The sequence below is a fragment of the Anolis carolinensis genome, chromosome 2, assembly GCF_035594765.1.
Source record: "Anolis carolinensis isolate JA03-04 chromosome 2, rAnoCar3.1.pri, whole genome shotgun sequence".
NCBI lineage: Eukaryota > Metazoa > Chordata > Lepidosauria > Squamata > Dactyloidae > Anolis > Anolis carolinensis.
Genome location: NC_085842.1, coordinates 307,549,691 through 307,565,699, shown reverse-complemented (window position 1 = coordinate 307,565,699; position 16,009 = coordinate 307,549,691). Strand labels below are relative to the sequence as shown.

The following is a 16,009-nucleotide window of genomic DNA, read 5'->3' as shown; positions in this document are numbered from 1 at the left end:
GGGTTCTGGGTTACAAAGTTAATACATCTGTGCACAAAACTTACAGCATAGAAGCCAGATTTTCCATTCCCCTTGCAAGCTATATTGATGGGTGGTGGGCTGCATCTAGATTAGTGGGCCATAAGCTTTACGAGCCTGCACAAAAAGCGAAACTGTATGTTTGTGAGAAGGAGACTTTGCTAATAGACAACCAGGGATTTCGAAAAGAAGAAACTGTATATAAAATTAGATTTCAGAATAGTGTTGCCTGAAATTCTAACTGCTCTATTCCCACACTGAACCACCCAGAACACCTGTTAGTCTCTCCTCATCTATTATTGTACATAAAACAAACTACAACAAAGGAAGAGCTTAGAGACCTTTTCATTTTGTTATCTGAATTTTGTTCAATTGTATTAAATAATTCTGCACATCCTCCTGTGCCCTCGGGCTTCAAATTCCTTAGACTAAACCTTCTTGCACTTCAGAATTATATTTTCAGCATTGCATCACCATTTAGTGGTAAAAAAAAATCATCAGTATTTTAATTAAACCTGATCATTAAACATTTTAGTGTATTCCTCTTTTTATCATCATTTTCTTTTTTTGTAACTCAGAAGACATAACCACAGTTCATACTTAGAATAAAGTGGGTTGGGTCCAGAGCAATCCTACAGAAGCCTCATCTAAAGCAGGGCTAGGGGATGCCTTTTAGCTGTGGAGACTTAATTTCAGCTTGGGAATATTCTTAATGTCTTAATTCAAGAGCAGGCACCTATACAAAAGTTCTATTAATGGTTATCAGTATAATGTAGCACTGAGCATTGGACCTAAACTTCAAAAACCAGTGTTCAAATTCCTGAAAAGTCAAAAAGTTTTGTTAGCTGATCACAAACCATCCAGTTTCTGAAAAGAACTTATCTTACAATAGTAGCAATTTAACCACCCCATCAACATAGCATATTTACTCATGTCTAATGATCACCTTTTTTGCCAATTAAATTGCCAAAATTGAGGAGTGCTTTAGATTTGATGGCCCGTTAGACTCACACACACAAACCCACTTGCATGAAAAGGGCATGAGGAATCTGGAAGTCTGGAAGCCCGGACAGGGAGGATGAAAGTGTGCAGAGGTTGTTCCCTGTGGTGGCGGTAGCCTCAGGGCTCTGTGGCACCTGGAGAGGGAGGAGGAGAACCTAGTGACCTAGTCATCCCTAGCACTTAGTTGCAGATCCTGCCTTCTGGGTGGCCCTTGAGGTCTCCTGCCCACCCAATCCCCGGCTCAGTCCCATGTGCTTCATTCATGAGGGCTTTAAACACACACCCTGTTTTTGAAGGCCTCATTAATAAGGCCAGTTGGACCTTCTAACTTCCCAAAGCATCTCATTCATGTTACCTGCCTCTCTCACATGCTGTACCTGCACTGTTGGATGCATTACATTTGAAGAAAAATCTTTTTTTTTGTAATGAGCACCTTAAGTGAGGTACACATTAGATTTGATGGCGTGTTATATTTGAGTAAATACAGTAGCTGCATGAGGATCATAGAATCATAGAGTTGAATGATCTAGATGTCCACTCCTCACTTTACTGCAAAGCTCTACCAGTCAGCAAAGAAGTGTCTAGCTATGTCTCCATACCCAGATGCCTCTGTGGATCTCAGCACTGCTATAATTATTTTTGTAACTGGTTAACAGAGGTTAGCCTGATGTTTCTGTGATCCTGCCTGCTTGCCAGGAAGCAGGCAAGCATGCGGGGAAGGCACTGCCCCCAAAACTAACATTTGCATTCATAAAGTAACTTGAATCCTATGCTGGGAGAAAGGTGGGAGATATATCCCTCAAACAGGATACCCCCTATGATCATTGTGTGTGTGTGTTTGTGGGGGGGGGGGGTATTTGATAAAAATGTATGTTACTGTCTTTGGCAGAAGGATCGATATTTTGAGGGGGGGAAATCCAGAAAAAAAAAGTTTGCATTTGTTTCAAGCTGCTTTGCCAAAAGCTGATTCTAACAGAAGACATATAATGTAGCATATCTATATATATAAATGAGTTCTGACATCACGGCGACGCACTAAACAACACAATCACACACACACCAACCTCTAAAATAGGCAACACAACCCAAAATCCCCGCCTCAAGGCCAAGACAACAAAATTGAACAAAAACAACAATCACAGGGCCAAAAACTGCCCAAAAACCACAACAGCTCATCTGCGCCTGCACCAACCCAGAATCCTATAAACCCTTCCCACATGCGTGCACATACCTATGGCCCACGCACTCAACTTCTCCCTCCGCTGGCACTGCCGCCATCTTCCAAAAAACACATCACGAATGATTCTACTCTATGGCTCTGGCCGCTGGGTGTAGCTGCAGCTGGAGTGGAGGCCGCCCATGCTCTAGCCGGCTTCAAATCCAAAGCGTTGCCTCCCCACCGATAGGAAGGCAGGCAGGCGGGTGGGAACGCTCTAGACTAGATACGTTCTCTAGCGCGGCTAACATTGGAGACAACAAACATGTTGGCGGGAGATGGAGGCAGCAGCAGGAGCACCAAAGGTCAGGAAACTTCCGGGGTCGCAATTTTTGGGGGGCAAACCGAGGGCAACAGGCCATGCTCCAAGGGGGCAAAGGTGGAGTGGGGTGCCCATCCAAAGGCAGCGCCAACCAACCTGGCATTGCCACTCGACCCTCTCAAAAGGCCCCAAAACACCCCAAATTGGCACCTGGAAGCCTTCACATTACCACCAAACCCCTCACACAGCCCCCCAAACCCCCAAATGGGTTCTAAGAACCCTTATATTCCTCCTTACCCTTTATAAAGGCCATAAACATCACCCAAGTCATGCTGAATGGCCTTCCATTGGCACCAAACCCCTCACAGAGGCCCCAAAACTCCCAAAACAGGGCCCAAACGACATGGCATAGAACCTAAACCCCTTCAGAAAGGACCTACATTCCCCTAAACAGGTGCCAAAACCCCTTAGATTGCTACTAGACCCCTTCAAAATGCCCTAAAACCTTCATCATTATCATCATCATCAACAACAACAACAGCAATATGGTAATAAAGTCCCTTTGGAGGCAACATATAAATATATTAAAAAATATAATATAATAATAACGTAATAAACTCCCCCTTGGTATAGAGAGATATAAATAGGATAAATATAATAATAATCATCATCATCATCATCATCATCTCCCCCTTGCTGTACAGAAAGCTTGATTATAAATATCATAAATAATATAATATAACCTCACTACAAAAATATTGACTACTAAAAGGCACATTGCGTTCCATAATCCAGAACATTGGATAAGCGAAAATTTTACCTAATTGCAACATTCATACTTACCTCCAACAGACAAAATAAATAAATAAATATTCTATATTCACAACCTTTTCAAAATAATATCACCTCATAACGCAGCGTGTTAAACCGCTAACGTACTGAACTACTGGACTAAAACGTCACAGGTTTGAATTGGGGACCACACACAACCCCCACTGTTAACCCCAACTTTTACCAACCCTAAACTTCAAAAACATACAAATAACACTACATGAATAGGTACTCCTCCGCCAACAAGGTAACGGCCCTCCATACAATCATACCACATGACCTTACAGGAGTCTACGGACAACGCCGGGTCTTCGACTTAAAAATACACATAACCACCAACCCCCAGAGTCAGACACAATTCCACTTAATGTCAAGGCAAAACCTTTACCCTTTACCATAACTACCACCTCAATAATTTATTTCCCATACCACCATACTTTGCCACAGCAACACATGGCCGGGCACAGCTAGTGTGTTCTAAATGCAACCTTTTAAGAGAACTTTTTTCCCTTTGAAAGAGGGTAGTATTTGAACCATACATGTAGATGCCATGAATCTATCAAGTAAACATTATGTGAAATAATTGTAGATTTTTTTTCTTTGTTCCATCATACTCATTTAAAGCAGCTTGCATTCTTGTGTAACAATCCTGATTCATCTGGCAAGGGGCAGAGAAAATATCTGTTACCAAGGATGGCATGCTCTGGCAATGTCAATAGCTGTCTTGTGGCCGCAGCTGAAGTGATTTTCTGGGACCAGTTTGTAAAATAAAATATTCAATCTAACATTGCCATTAATTACCGGAGTGCAGTAAAAAAAAAACCCTCAGTTTTATGTAACATGCAGTTCTGATTAAATCTCACTTATTCCTCTCACTAACGTTCATTTCAGGTTCTACATGGTCAGCTATTATGAGCGGAGTCACAGAATAGCAGTTGGATCTCGCCATGGTTCAGTGGCCCTCTACGACATCCGGACTGGAAAATGTCAGGTAAATAAATCATTGTGATATCCTCTCTGTAAACTGTGGAAGTTATTGAAAGAAAAGAGACTAGCTCTGCACCAGTTGACATGCTGAGTCGCTGGAACATTATGGATAATGCTAAAGGGGATCAATAGTTTAATGAAGGACTCAGTGTATATAGAGTCCTACTGTTTTCATTTGCTGTATCTGAACAACAAGCACGGGTGGGTTAATAGGCGTCCAAAAATGTAACTTCACTCAGAGTATCTTGAAGCCTATTTCAGTGCCAGGTTTATATTTCTAATAATAGCTCACTAGAGCTAGATTTAGTAAGATCTCTTTTTTCTGTATACCTTTTTAGTATTCAAACATTTGTTTAACAGATATAGTCAGTAAAAGCAGCACAAATAATCATTACCAGAATGTAGTTAAACTGTAGTGATTAGTGCAATTACTAATACTTATTTCTGAGAACTATCCTCATAGGCAGCATGTTTTCTCACTAAGTACAACTATTTAGTTCAGAAATGACAAATATTTCTAACTTTACGTGGTAGGTGCCAGTGTTTTCATGTTGCCAGAAGCTAATAGTCTGAAACCCTTCACTGATCCTCTCTCCCCCCCCCCCCCCCGGTGTTCTTAGGGCAGTTTAGATTCCCATCACATATTATACATACATGTGCATGTGTGTGTATACTTATCTTTCTTAACTTGTTCTAAAGCATCCCAATTTCAATGGTTAATGCTTAATTTTTCTTTTTGCTTGGTTTGCTGTTTTTAACTTCAATTTTTCTCAATCACATTTCGATTAGAATTGAAATGTTTAGGTCATTTCAGTTCCTTACTTTTTAGAAAAATGGCCAGGTATGTAAGATATCTTTGTGCATACACTCTATATGGTTTAGAATTTAAACCTTGTTTTCTCCAAAATATAGTGAAGCCATGAGCTTCCTCACGTTGTCATTAAAAGAATTAAATGTTAACATGGTTTATCTGTTGCTGTTGTTATAGATATTTCTGTTCTGCTTTTTTCCAGCTCGGGACTCAAAGAGGCTTACAATAAATTAGAAAGCACTTGATATATATTTTATCAAACTACATATCTTACATAGAGCATACTCTGATGAAGGAAATGGCTGTAACTGGCATGAAACAAATGCAGATTATATATTTGGATATGGCCGGCATTTAGTTCTAAATAATAAACTCCAAATCTTCCAATTAATTTCAGGAAATACCATTTGAGTATACATACAGAGTATTTTGAAATCCAATTATTAATCCTAAAATTGTTTGTGTTGTTGTGTGCCGTCATGTTGTTTCCTAAAGTGAACCTATCGTGGGGTTTTCTTGGCAAGATTTGTCCAGAGAGGTTTTGCCTTAGACCCTTGAATCGATGAAACTGAAACAACGAAAAAGTTCCAGCTGATTTTGTGAGGCCACTCTACAGGGTGTTTCTCGTAATTGGATTTCGCTATTAGATTTCACCTTCCTTTTTATTGGGTTAAATAACATGTTAATCTCTTGTCAAAAATAAATTATCTGATTGGTCTAACTTGAACTTAAATTTATCAAATATGAGAGTTTTCAATTCTACCTGATGTTATATAGTGTTCCAAAGAAAATCCTACACTGTTCCTAATGACTGCTTCATTTTGATTTTGACCTCTGTGCCTTCCTAGTCCAAGAGCGATATCAAAGAGATGTGTTTATTCTGGGGTATTTCCCCTTTCTAGTCTTCCATAATTTGTTAGTTAACATGTCTGGAGGGTAAACAGACTGAATCACCACTATTTCTGAAAAGCATGGCTTCACATAATGGATTCCAAATTGTGCTTTTACAAATGTGTCTGTGAGTCTAAAGTAGCTAACAAAGGTCAGAGGTGTTGATGGACAGGCTAAGCAAGTGCTCACAGCTACATCTCTGTATGACTGGCTGAATCTGCAATGAAAATCTTCCCTCTGGCTTGGTTTGCCCTTGATTCAGTAGACATGCTGGAGTATCTTATCTTCCTGACTTTCCTGCCTCCCCACCCTTTTATCTCGCCAACGTTTTAGGATACATTCTCTGAATTGATAACAGCCAGTTTGAGGGGGAAATCACTGGCTCATATTTGTGGACTTTAGTCCAAATTGTTTTGTTCTATGCTGTTTAAAGGGGTCTCTTCTCTTGAGTTAGTGCAGTTAAAACTAGTTCTGGTAGGTAACTTGTTTTATTATTGTGTCAGCCAGTCTGACCAGACTCGTAATGAGCCTGAAAAGATATGTTTTTGGCCAGAAAAAGCAGCTCTCATTTCCAGTGTTCTCATGCATAGCCAATTGCATGATTGTTTGGTTCATTTATAACTACTTTCTTTCCCATCTTGAATTGTCATCTATATGGCATGTATTATGTGTTTCCACACTGAATATTCACTGAAAAGAGATTATATTGTTTGAGTTCTCTGTGCATTACCAGTGCAACAGTTAATGAGGTTTCAATGAATCCAGTTGAAGTTTCCATTACTTAAAATAGTGCAGAATGAAAAAGGTATCACGTATATACACAATGGATTACGAACTTCTACAAAAATCCCCATAATGTGGTTGTCTTACCATAAATCTCTTTTCAGTGACTACAGACCATAGAGTTGAAATATCAGCAAGTGGGTAAAAATGGCACAAAACTATAGTGTTGAATTGAAAGGGATAAAGGGAAAAGGGAAAGGGTATCAAATTGTCCCTAGTTTTCAAAGAAAGGAACCCATGCTAGTCTCTTACAGCATGCAAAGGAGAAAGAAAAGGGAAAAAAACAAGGAATGTAGCAACATCTTTAAGGCTACATTTTTATTTCAGCATAAGCTTTTGTGGATATAAACCTACTTCTTCAGATGCTGTGCAGTGTGGGGTGATATTAAGTATAAAGCATATTTACACAGTTGTGGGAGCGTGATAGAATGTAATATGTTCTAAAAATAGTCTAAACATGTCCCTTGGCTTCATTTGTTGCCTAAAATTTGTTGCCTAACCGTTGCCCTTGTTACCAAGTTTCCTTGTTCACATATAAAGAAAAACATATGTGTATGTGTGAACCCTATGAATCTGGAAATATAGGGATGTTTTGCAGAAGCATAGCAACTTGTACTTGTGCTATCTTTCATGGTTTAGTGTGTTTCCACCTCAACTGCTGACACATCATTTGCACTTGTGCAGGTCGTCCTTGATGACCTGGACAGATTTTTTGCACTCATCATGTGATTAAGTTCTGCAAAATCCTCAAAGGGTATTTCACTGTGGGCATAGAATTCAGTGAAGGGGTGCAAGCAGTAGAATATTATTGATTCTGGAAATGTGAAAAATAGAGATTCTCACAGGTATTGTGAAGAACAGTCTGTAAGGCAATCAAAGTACCGGTAGATTTTGTAGCCGCATGAGGGAATGTTTGTCTACCTTGGGTCCCTCCAGCAAAAGATGTACTGAGTGTCATGCCACAAGGGCACTTACAAAGTTCAAGTGGGAAAACAATGGGGCATCAACTTTGGACAGACTCAGGATGGGCTTTATTAAAGAAATCAATAGCTGGACTCTATGGGTGAAATTAGAGAATGAAATTAAGTCCACTTGTCTGAATTAAAGCTATCTAAGTACTGCAAAAGCCATGCAGCCAGGAGGCTGTTAGGTAGAGGTGACTAGTTTATCCATCCTGAAATGAGGATGCTTCAGATTTGAAACAACACAATCTTTTTTATCCCAGCTGTGATGAGACACTTGACCAGGTAGATTTCACAGACTTAGATAACACCCGGAATTATACCAACACACACAAATAAACTCTAAATTACATATGTGCAAAAAGCCATTGCAGCAGAACATTTTGAATACATTCAACTATTACAGATCAGTAAGGAGAAGGTGAAATTTGCATCAATTCCGTGTGGTTAAACTAAGATTTTTTTTGGTAAACAACATGCCCTTCACTTCATGTTTTGGGTGCTGGAAATGATAACTTCATTGTAAAATTACTGTTTATTCACCCTGGAAGGAAAGACTTACCCTTTCTGTAAATAAAATTGAGTTTCTAGTGGGAGTTCTAGCTGTTTCCAAATTGACAAATTATCTCAATATATCTATCATTCATAATTCATAATTCAGTCAGTTGGCAGTTGTAGTAACATGTCTGGCAACTTGTTAGCTATTATTGTTTGGAAACATAAGGATACTCTTGTTCTTGCACTCATTTTTTTTAGTGTTCACATTTCTAATGGTCATATTTAGGATTTTTTTGCTCCTAATGTATAGATGGTGCTAACAGACCTGGCAGGTGGCTCAAAAACAAATGTGTAATTCATAATTCCCCAAAGAAACCAACAATGACACTTATAAATAAAACACATATCTATACCTTGTGTCTGTAATGGGCAGTATTTGCTGTGTATTAAAATTGTAGATTGTGTTCTCTACTGGACAAGAGCGAAATATAAGTATTCAAGTTCACTTCAGTGCCTAGCATTTTAATAATTATTTAAAATGTATAAAGCGTTTAATTTATTATTGGTATATAACCTCACCAGGTTGGTGTAATTATCTGTCTTGCAGATAGAGAGGCCAGTCTACAGTGATGTAGATTTGCCTTTGACCTTATGCATGGCAAGTTTTGAAGACTCCAGTCTTAAAAATGAAAGGTTCCAGAATATTATAGCTTGGGAAATAATCTATTAGCTAAAGGAAGAAAATAATTGAACTGCTGCTGCAAACAGGAGCACCAGTTATTGGCATCTCATCTTAGAATATGAACAGACTCTATCTGTCTATTTGCTGTCCTTCCACAAGCCGTCATGAATATTTTCCCTCCTTTTTCCAGAGTAAATGCACTACCTGATTTATGAGAAAGGGGTGCCCCTTTGTGCTGATGAATTACTTGGTACTTTTTGCTGGAATCTTATTAATATAGAATGAATGAAGGCTGGAACGGAGACAGGATGCACGAAATAGTTTATGAGCACAGGGATGGTGAACAGTTTGCCCATGAATAGCTTAATACACTTAACCAAGTTCCAACATGGCAGCCCATGTGGAGGGGAAGTAAAAGGGATTTTTTGTCCTGGGTTAATGTTTGCATTTGTCCTCTTCTGATAGAAGCTATGAATCCATTCGTGTGAACAGATAAATACCTGCAATTCTTTTACTAATCCTCCATTCAGAAGATACCTATCAATAACAATGAACTGCCAAGCAAGGACTTGAATGAATCAGTGAGAGATGGGATGTGCTCATTTTACCAATATTTTATTCTACCTTTCTTTTAAATAAAAAAAAACAAGCTAGTTTCACAGCTGCTCCCTTAATTAAAATTCTCAGCAGCTATAGACTAAAGTAGTATTTGAAAACAAGTCACCAAGTGACTTCAGGGCATTTTGCCTGAAAACCCAATAAATCTAGCACAGTATATGTTTCCCATTTCTCTTCTTCCTTCCTCTTCCCCATCTTCAACAAGAAAAAAAGCTTTGTGAGATCGGAATGTACATCTGAAAATATTTCAGACCCCCTTTATTAAATTCTCTTTGCCAAGAATATTAGATGACACATTAACCTTCCTTATTTCAGAATTCTGGTAGGATGGACCAGGGTTGGCATTAGTAAATGTCATCTTTGAGCATCTTACAAGGCCCTGAAGGGACTCACATTTTGGTTTATCCTGCTGAGCAATACCAAATGATATTGCTAGGATGTCCCATTGTGTAAAGGCTGGCTAGACACCTGTCCAGAACCCCCTGGAGGATCTTTGACCAGGACCCCCTCAAACCTGGAAGCAGCCCTGAATAAGCATCACTGTTAATTAAAGCCCCATTAAACAAAGCACCAAGTCCTTAAAACAACCGTCAAGAATAAGGTTCCTCCAGAGAATTTGCTTTCATTGTAACTAGGTGTGATATCAAATAATAAAAGACATTTCCAAGACCGCATACATCATTTCAAAATCCTTTATATGAAAGCTTGGCATCAAAATTATCTGTTTTTCTCTCATATTGTGTCCCAGAGGTCTGTTCCTCTAAAGTTTGTAGACGGATGTAACTAAACATGTAGAATGCAGCCCCCAATTTTTTATGTGGCAACTTAGGGTAGTTGTTTTTAAAAAGTTGCTTTTTTACTGTAAAACTCTTTACATTATATTTTAGGAAATGAGAATCCTTAGGTTAGGAGGTCTGTAGCATGTTAATTGACTGAATTAAAAAAAAGTTACTAAAAGGGTGATGAAAGCCTAGGTCTTCACTTACATAGGACAAAAACAAATGTGAAACAGGGCGTATGAGTGAATAATTCTCTTTATTGTTTAAAATATTTACAAATAGTTCAAATTTTAAGTGTGGTAAAATAAGCCAAATACGAAGAAATGTGAAAGTATTTTAAAATCATCCCAAATTATTATAAAATATTCAGCCAAGAAAAAAAGTTGAAAATCTGTTAGATTCCCCAAATAGTGTAGACAGACCAATTGCAGTCATGTGACTATTTGTTCAGAAGTAAGTATTAATAGATTTACTTGTGCAGTACATGTTGAAAAGAAATGACAATATTGCAATGCAGATTATTTTTGCCAGAAGCAATATTCGGCAAACAGCATTAATAAATGACATTTAAAACATTTGCTGCTAATTTTGCAAAGCTATTTAGTAAAAAGAATATTGGAAAAGTAAGTAATTGGTGTGAAAGAGACTTTATTTCCCTTGTAACACTAGGAAAAAAATAGAAGACCCAACCTAGTGAATCAATGATCCAACTTTATTTAGGGAACGAAATGCATTTCTGTCTCCCAACTGACAGATCAGAATCTGGAGAGAATAAGAGCCTCGAGCCAAAAACACTTGTATTCTAGTATAGTTGGCAAAGGTTACCAAGTCACTATTGCAAAGAGCATGTGATGGGAAAATTTCATTAAGCAAACAAATTCAATAGAATTAAAACTTCCTCTAGGTATCAGTTGGTTGTGCAGCCTCTTGTAAGGTCAACAACTATTCTACAGCCCTTGCTTCATAATCCATTCCCCAGTTTGTTGGCATCTTTTGGGAACAAAATATGCTATGTAACCTTCACAGTGTCAGCTTGATCTTTTGGAACAATTTTCCTAGCATCAGGGAAATTGTTCCAGAGCATTTTTGAGTTCACAAATGCAAAGCCATTCAGGTATTTCTTTCAGGTATTTCTTCCATCTTAAGTTATCACAGCCTCAGCTTTAGATATGCTAGAAGAAGCTCATTAATAAAAAAATTGAACATCAAAAATAACCACCGTGGGTATAAAAATCCTAACATTTAATGCAATAATTTGATTTAATTTATTAAATTATTTGTGTGTGTGTGTGTGTGTGTGTATAGATATAGATATATTTCAATCCAGCTATGTTGGAGAAATTATAAGGAAGTTTTTTTTAAGAAGTTAAGAGGGCAAATAATTTCCTTTCTTGTTTCATGCTGAATTTGGTATATAATTTAATATATATTTCAGTAGTATACAGTAAAAACAGTTTGCAATAATCATTAGTTTCAGTTAGCGCTCACAATTCTTCATATACACTTGTACCATGCTTGCATCATATTTCCTATCAATTTTTCATGCGCAGTCCTCTAAATCATATCAGGCAGTAAACTGACAATATTTGTATGTGTGTTTAATTATTCACATCGCCTTGGGTTTGTTTTGTCATTTTCATGTTCTGTGCTTTGTACATATTTTCAAAAATGTAGTGAATTTCCAGGTTATGAAGAAACAGGGTGTTTGCAAACAAAATTTTGTCATGTGAATAAAAAAAGAAAAAAGTTTCTCTGTGCTAAATCTTTTACAAAATGGTTAGTTGTTTATGCGTGCATCTTTTCTCTTCTAATACATGTTAATCAGGCCCTAAGCATGAGTTCATAGGATCTTATGAAATTTTCACTGGTGATTAATACCTTGATAAAAGAGGAGAATTGCCTTTTCCTTAAAAAATAATATATCAATGTTTATTTCCAATATTCTTTTTACTAAATAGCTTTGCAAAATTAGCAGCAAATATTCTAAAAGTAATTTATTAATGATGTTTGTCGAATATTGCTTTAGGCAAAAATAATCTGTAATACAATATTGTCATTTCATTTTAGCTTGTACTATACAAGTAAATCTATCAATATTAGGCTCCTGTTCCGGATTTAATTTAGAAGCAGGTGATTGCCAAAAGTTATGTTTTAAATTTGTAGCTGCAGAGCTCACAAATTTCAGTCATTCTGATTATCTGTTTAAATCTGGAAATCTAGAAAGGTGAGGGCGGCAGTCTACAGATAATCTCTCTCTGCATTCCTGTTGGTATTGCACAATAAGTATTCAGACTACATAGCATTTCCCGTCTTACAGTCATCACTCACTGTTTAGATCTGTTTTCATCAGACTTTCTTCTCCTACGTTCTATACTTTAGATTTTCCTTTGTTGCTACAGGTATTGGGTGTATGAAATGCTTTTAATAGTGGTTATTTTTATTTCACTGTTGCCTTGTGCTTGCTGCAGATGAAGTTAGAATTCATTTCATTTTAGGGTGTTTTCCTGTAGTGGTGGGTAGTGTATTGTGGGAAGTGGAACAAGGCAGTGTCCTTCCCATGGCTGTATTGATTTGCCCTTCAGCTGTTTGCAGTGCATAGAGAACCTAAGGCCTTGTTGTTGATTATCTACACAATGTCTCTGTGAACATTATTGACCCATTGCTGCTTACTGCCTGTGGCTCTTGATTTTTCACACCGTCTCCATGACACTCATAATAAAACATACTATCTTATTGCTACTCAGCTCTGGAAAGCAACTGATGTAGCTTTAGTTCAACTGCTGCATTTCTGGATAACATTTATTATATGTTGGACAGAGACCTATAGGTACTTCAGGGCTTTGTTCATTGTGCTGGGTTTGAGCAGATTTCCACAATTAAGAACCAAGCATTTTGGTTTTCTGTGGATTGAAGGCTTACAAATAGTTCTGCTACAAATGAAAATGAACCAGGCAGTTAGTGCAACTGATTTCACAATATTGTTAAATCAACAGGCACTTTTTGAGACATATAAAAGCACAGTCCTTGCCTGGCATTGTTTTTAAAATGATAGTGCCTTCAGTGATGACGAATTTCATGTTTTGTCCTTCGCTAATTGGCTGTCAGACTCTGCCTTTAGAAAAAAAGAGTACGTGCCCTCTACTTTATTAAGTAATTTGTGTCTAAAGACAATTAACCTGCCATCCTTGCTCTTTAAACAGAAATGATCCCCGGAGGCTTATAGGAATACTTTAGGAATACGTTAGGAGCGTTTTAAGGATTTTAAACTGTATTTAAGAATTCAGTGAGAGCTGGTTTGTGATGCACACCACTGCAGAAAGTGTTCTAGCCTCTTCCTGCATTGAGATTACCACTCCTTCCATTAAGAAGTTAATTGTTTACAAGTAGATCAACGTGACAGTGTTTGAGTTATGCCCATATTTATTGATGATGCAGTAGAAAGCCAAACTAGACCTAGAGAACTCTGCTTTCATATAATATTAATCTAATAAACACTTTCTATATAAAAAAAGTTTAACATGACAACATGATATTTTACTTACTTTTTTTAGCATTTTAGTGCAGATAAAAAACCCAACACTGCTCTTCTATAAATATATAGCATGCTTATGAAATACATTGGCTATCTTTTGAAACATTACTTAGGTTTGCCACATTCAAAATAATCTTTACAAGTAGAAATGGGAAGTTGGAAAATTCAGATACCTGTGAAATTTTTATACAGCTCTCTTTACATCTTTTGTAGATTCAATAGGAATTATAAATATGGACATCTGATAGATGCCAAGCTGCTTTTAACTATTTATTGGGAGCACATATATTTTTTGTCAAATCTCTGGTAATGGACTATGCATCAATATGCATAGTTAGTCATGTACATCAGGAAAACATAGTTTGAAGTGACTATATTAGTGCTTTCTTGAGCTAATTGTGGTTAGCACTTAACAGAGGTGCAGATGTAATGGTGTGCCATGATTATATTTAAAACTACAAATGGAGGAGCAATCTATACACAAGAGAGGGTGATGGAGTGTAAGAGTTTGTGGTGGGTTCCTGGTGGGTTAACCATATCATAGCATAGAATTGTTTTGTATTTTACTGTTACAATTTAAATCAAGAATTCTGAGGTGTCCTCAGTGTTTACGTTATGTTGTTTCACATATTGCTGGGCGGGATGGGATCATGGAGAGAATCAAACGTCTTAATGCACTATTGCCTTCTATTCTGATTTTGTAGCTTGTTTAGTAACCCAGTGAGCTCAAATGCAAACATTTTAAACAAAAACTGTAAGCAGGCCAGTACAGTAAATATATTAACATGACTTTGTTAGTGTTTATACTTCCCATGTAAAAAATCTGTCAATTTTTATTGTTTTCCTGCATGTTTTAAATATTTTTTTGAAATATTTTAAGTTCCAAGTCTTGTTAAGGGATTAATAATACACATTTCCAATTCATGTGCACCAAAAACACATAAGCATTGTCAAGCCATAACAAGCAGTCTGAATTCTACTAATAATGGAGTCTGCAATGATTTTCGCAATCACACTGTCTTGTATTGACTCTGCAGTGCAGTCAAATATTCTTTTAATGTTCACCCAAATAGTTGCAATGCTCTACACAACATGTTCATGAAGCTGTCCCTTGTCCTTCCTAAACAGAGGATGTTATCTGGAAAGAAGGTGGCATACTGCTTCAGTCTTATTTAAAATGACCAAACCTCAGTTTATGTGTATGCTGGGCTGCTTCTTCTGAGTCATAGTTATCAGGTATTGTAAAGGTTAAACCTTATCATCTGCACGCACGCACACACAAAAAAAGGTTGAGGTTTCATCAAAAACTTCCATCCTCACAACCTGTCGGCCACAATTTCATGATTATTATTGATTATTTCACAGCCTTTCACTCACTCTCTGCCACTGCGGCCCGCCTTGATATACAGATAGGGCTGCAGTCCAGCTAAAATAAGACTCCATCTTGATAATGGACTGAGATGAGATATTGTTGTTTGATAAAGATAATTGATGTTTCGCTGTGAATTGGAAAGCAGTTCCGAGTGGAGCAGACCCATGAGCGTGTTCCATCTGCAAATAGGGCAAGTGTTTACAGAATAGAACAAAAGACCTGGACTTTGACAGAGCATGTTCTGTGTGCTTAAAAGCATTTGCTTGTTTTTCAGTCTCTAACTGCATTTTTGATGCCAGCTACATAAAATGGGTGTGCCTGATCTTATTCCTAAACATTCTTCCTTTGTATGCCACATGATTAAATGCTGGATTATTAGGATTTAGCCCTTAGCAGAAGAGGTTGCCTTCCGGTGCAGGCAGAATATAATGTTTTCTAAGATTTCCTTTCATAAAGTCATTGACAGATCCACTGATTAAGTGTGGGAATTTCCACTCCACATATCAGCTGATGCATTCTTGTGTAGCACGTAATTACTGTTAAGTGATTATATGCCTTTTGTTGACCATGTCTGTTTCAGCTGCTAGATTTAAGTTGATTAAGGTATCGCACATCTTAGGTGCTGTTCATCCGATATTTTTTTCCCAGTCTTGTTATCACCTTCATAACCCCTAATTAAGCAATAAGGCTTGACAGGGAGTAGGGTTATCATCAGATAATGACACCCCAAGTGTGTTAGGAGGCAGAAGGTTCAGCTGAGTGTGT

The 16,009-nt window shown here is 37.5% G+C and overlaps 1 protein-coding gene across 3 annotated transcripts in view; it reads left to right on the top strand.

Moving 5' to 3' along the window:
* Positions 1 to 16,009, top strand: part of wdr7 (WD repeat domain 7) — a 241,658-nt gene that overhangs the window by 191,286 nt on the left and 34,363 nt on the right. For all 3 annotated transcript variants that reach the window (XM_062972543.1, XM_016995242.2, XM_062972542.1), the window contains one exon: positions 4,221 to 4,320. In XM_062972543.1, coding sequence (XP_062828613.1) covers positions 4,221 to 4,320 — 100 coding nt within the window. The remainder of the gene's footprint in view (positions 1 to 4,220; positions 4,321 to 16,009) is intronic.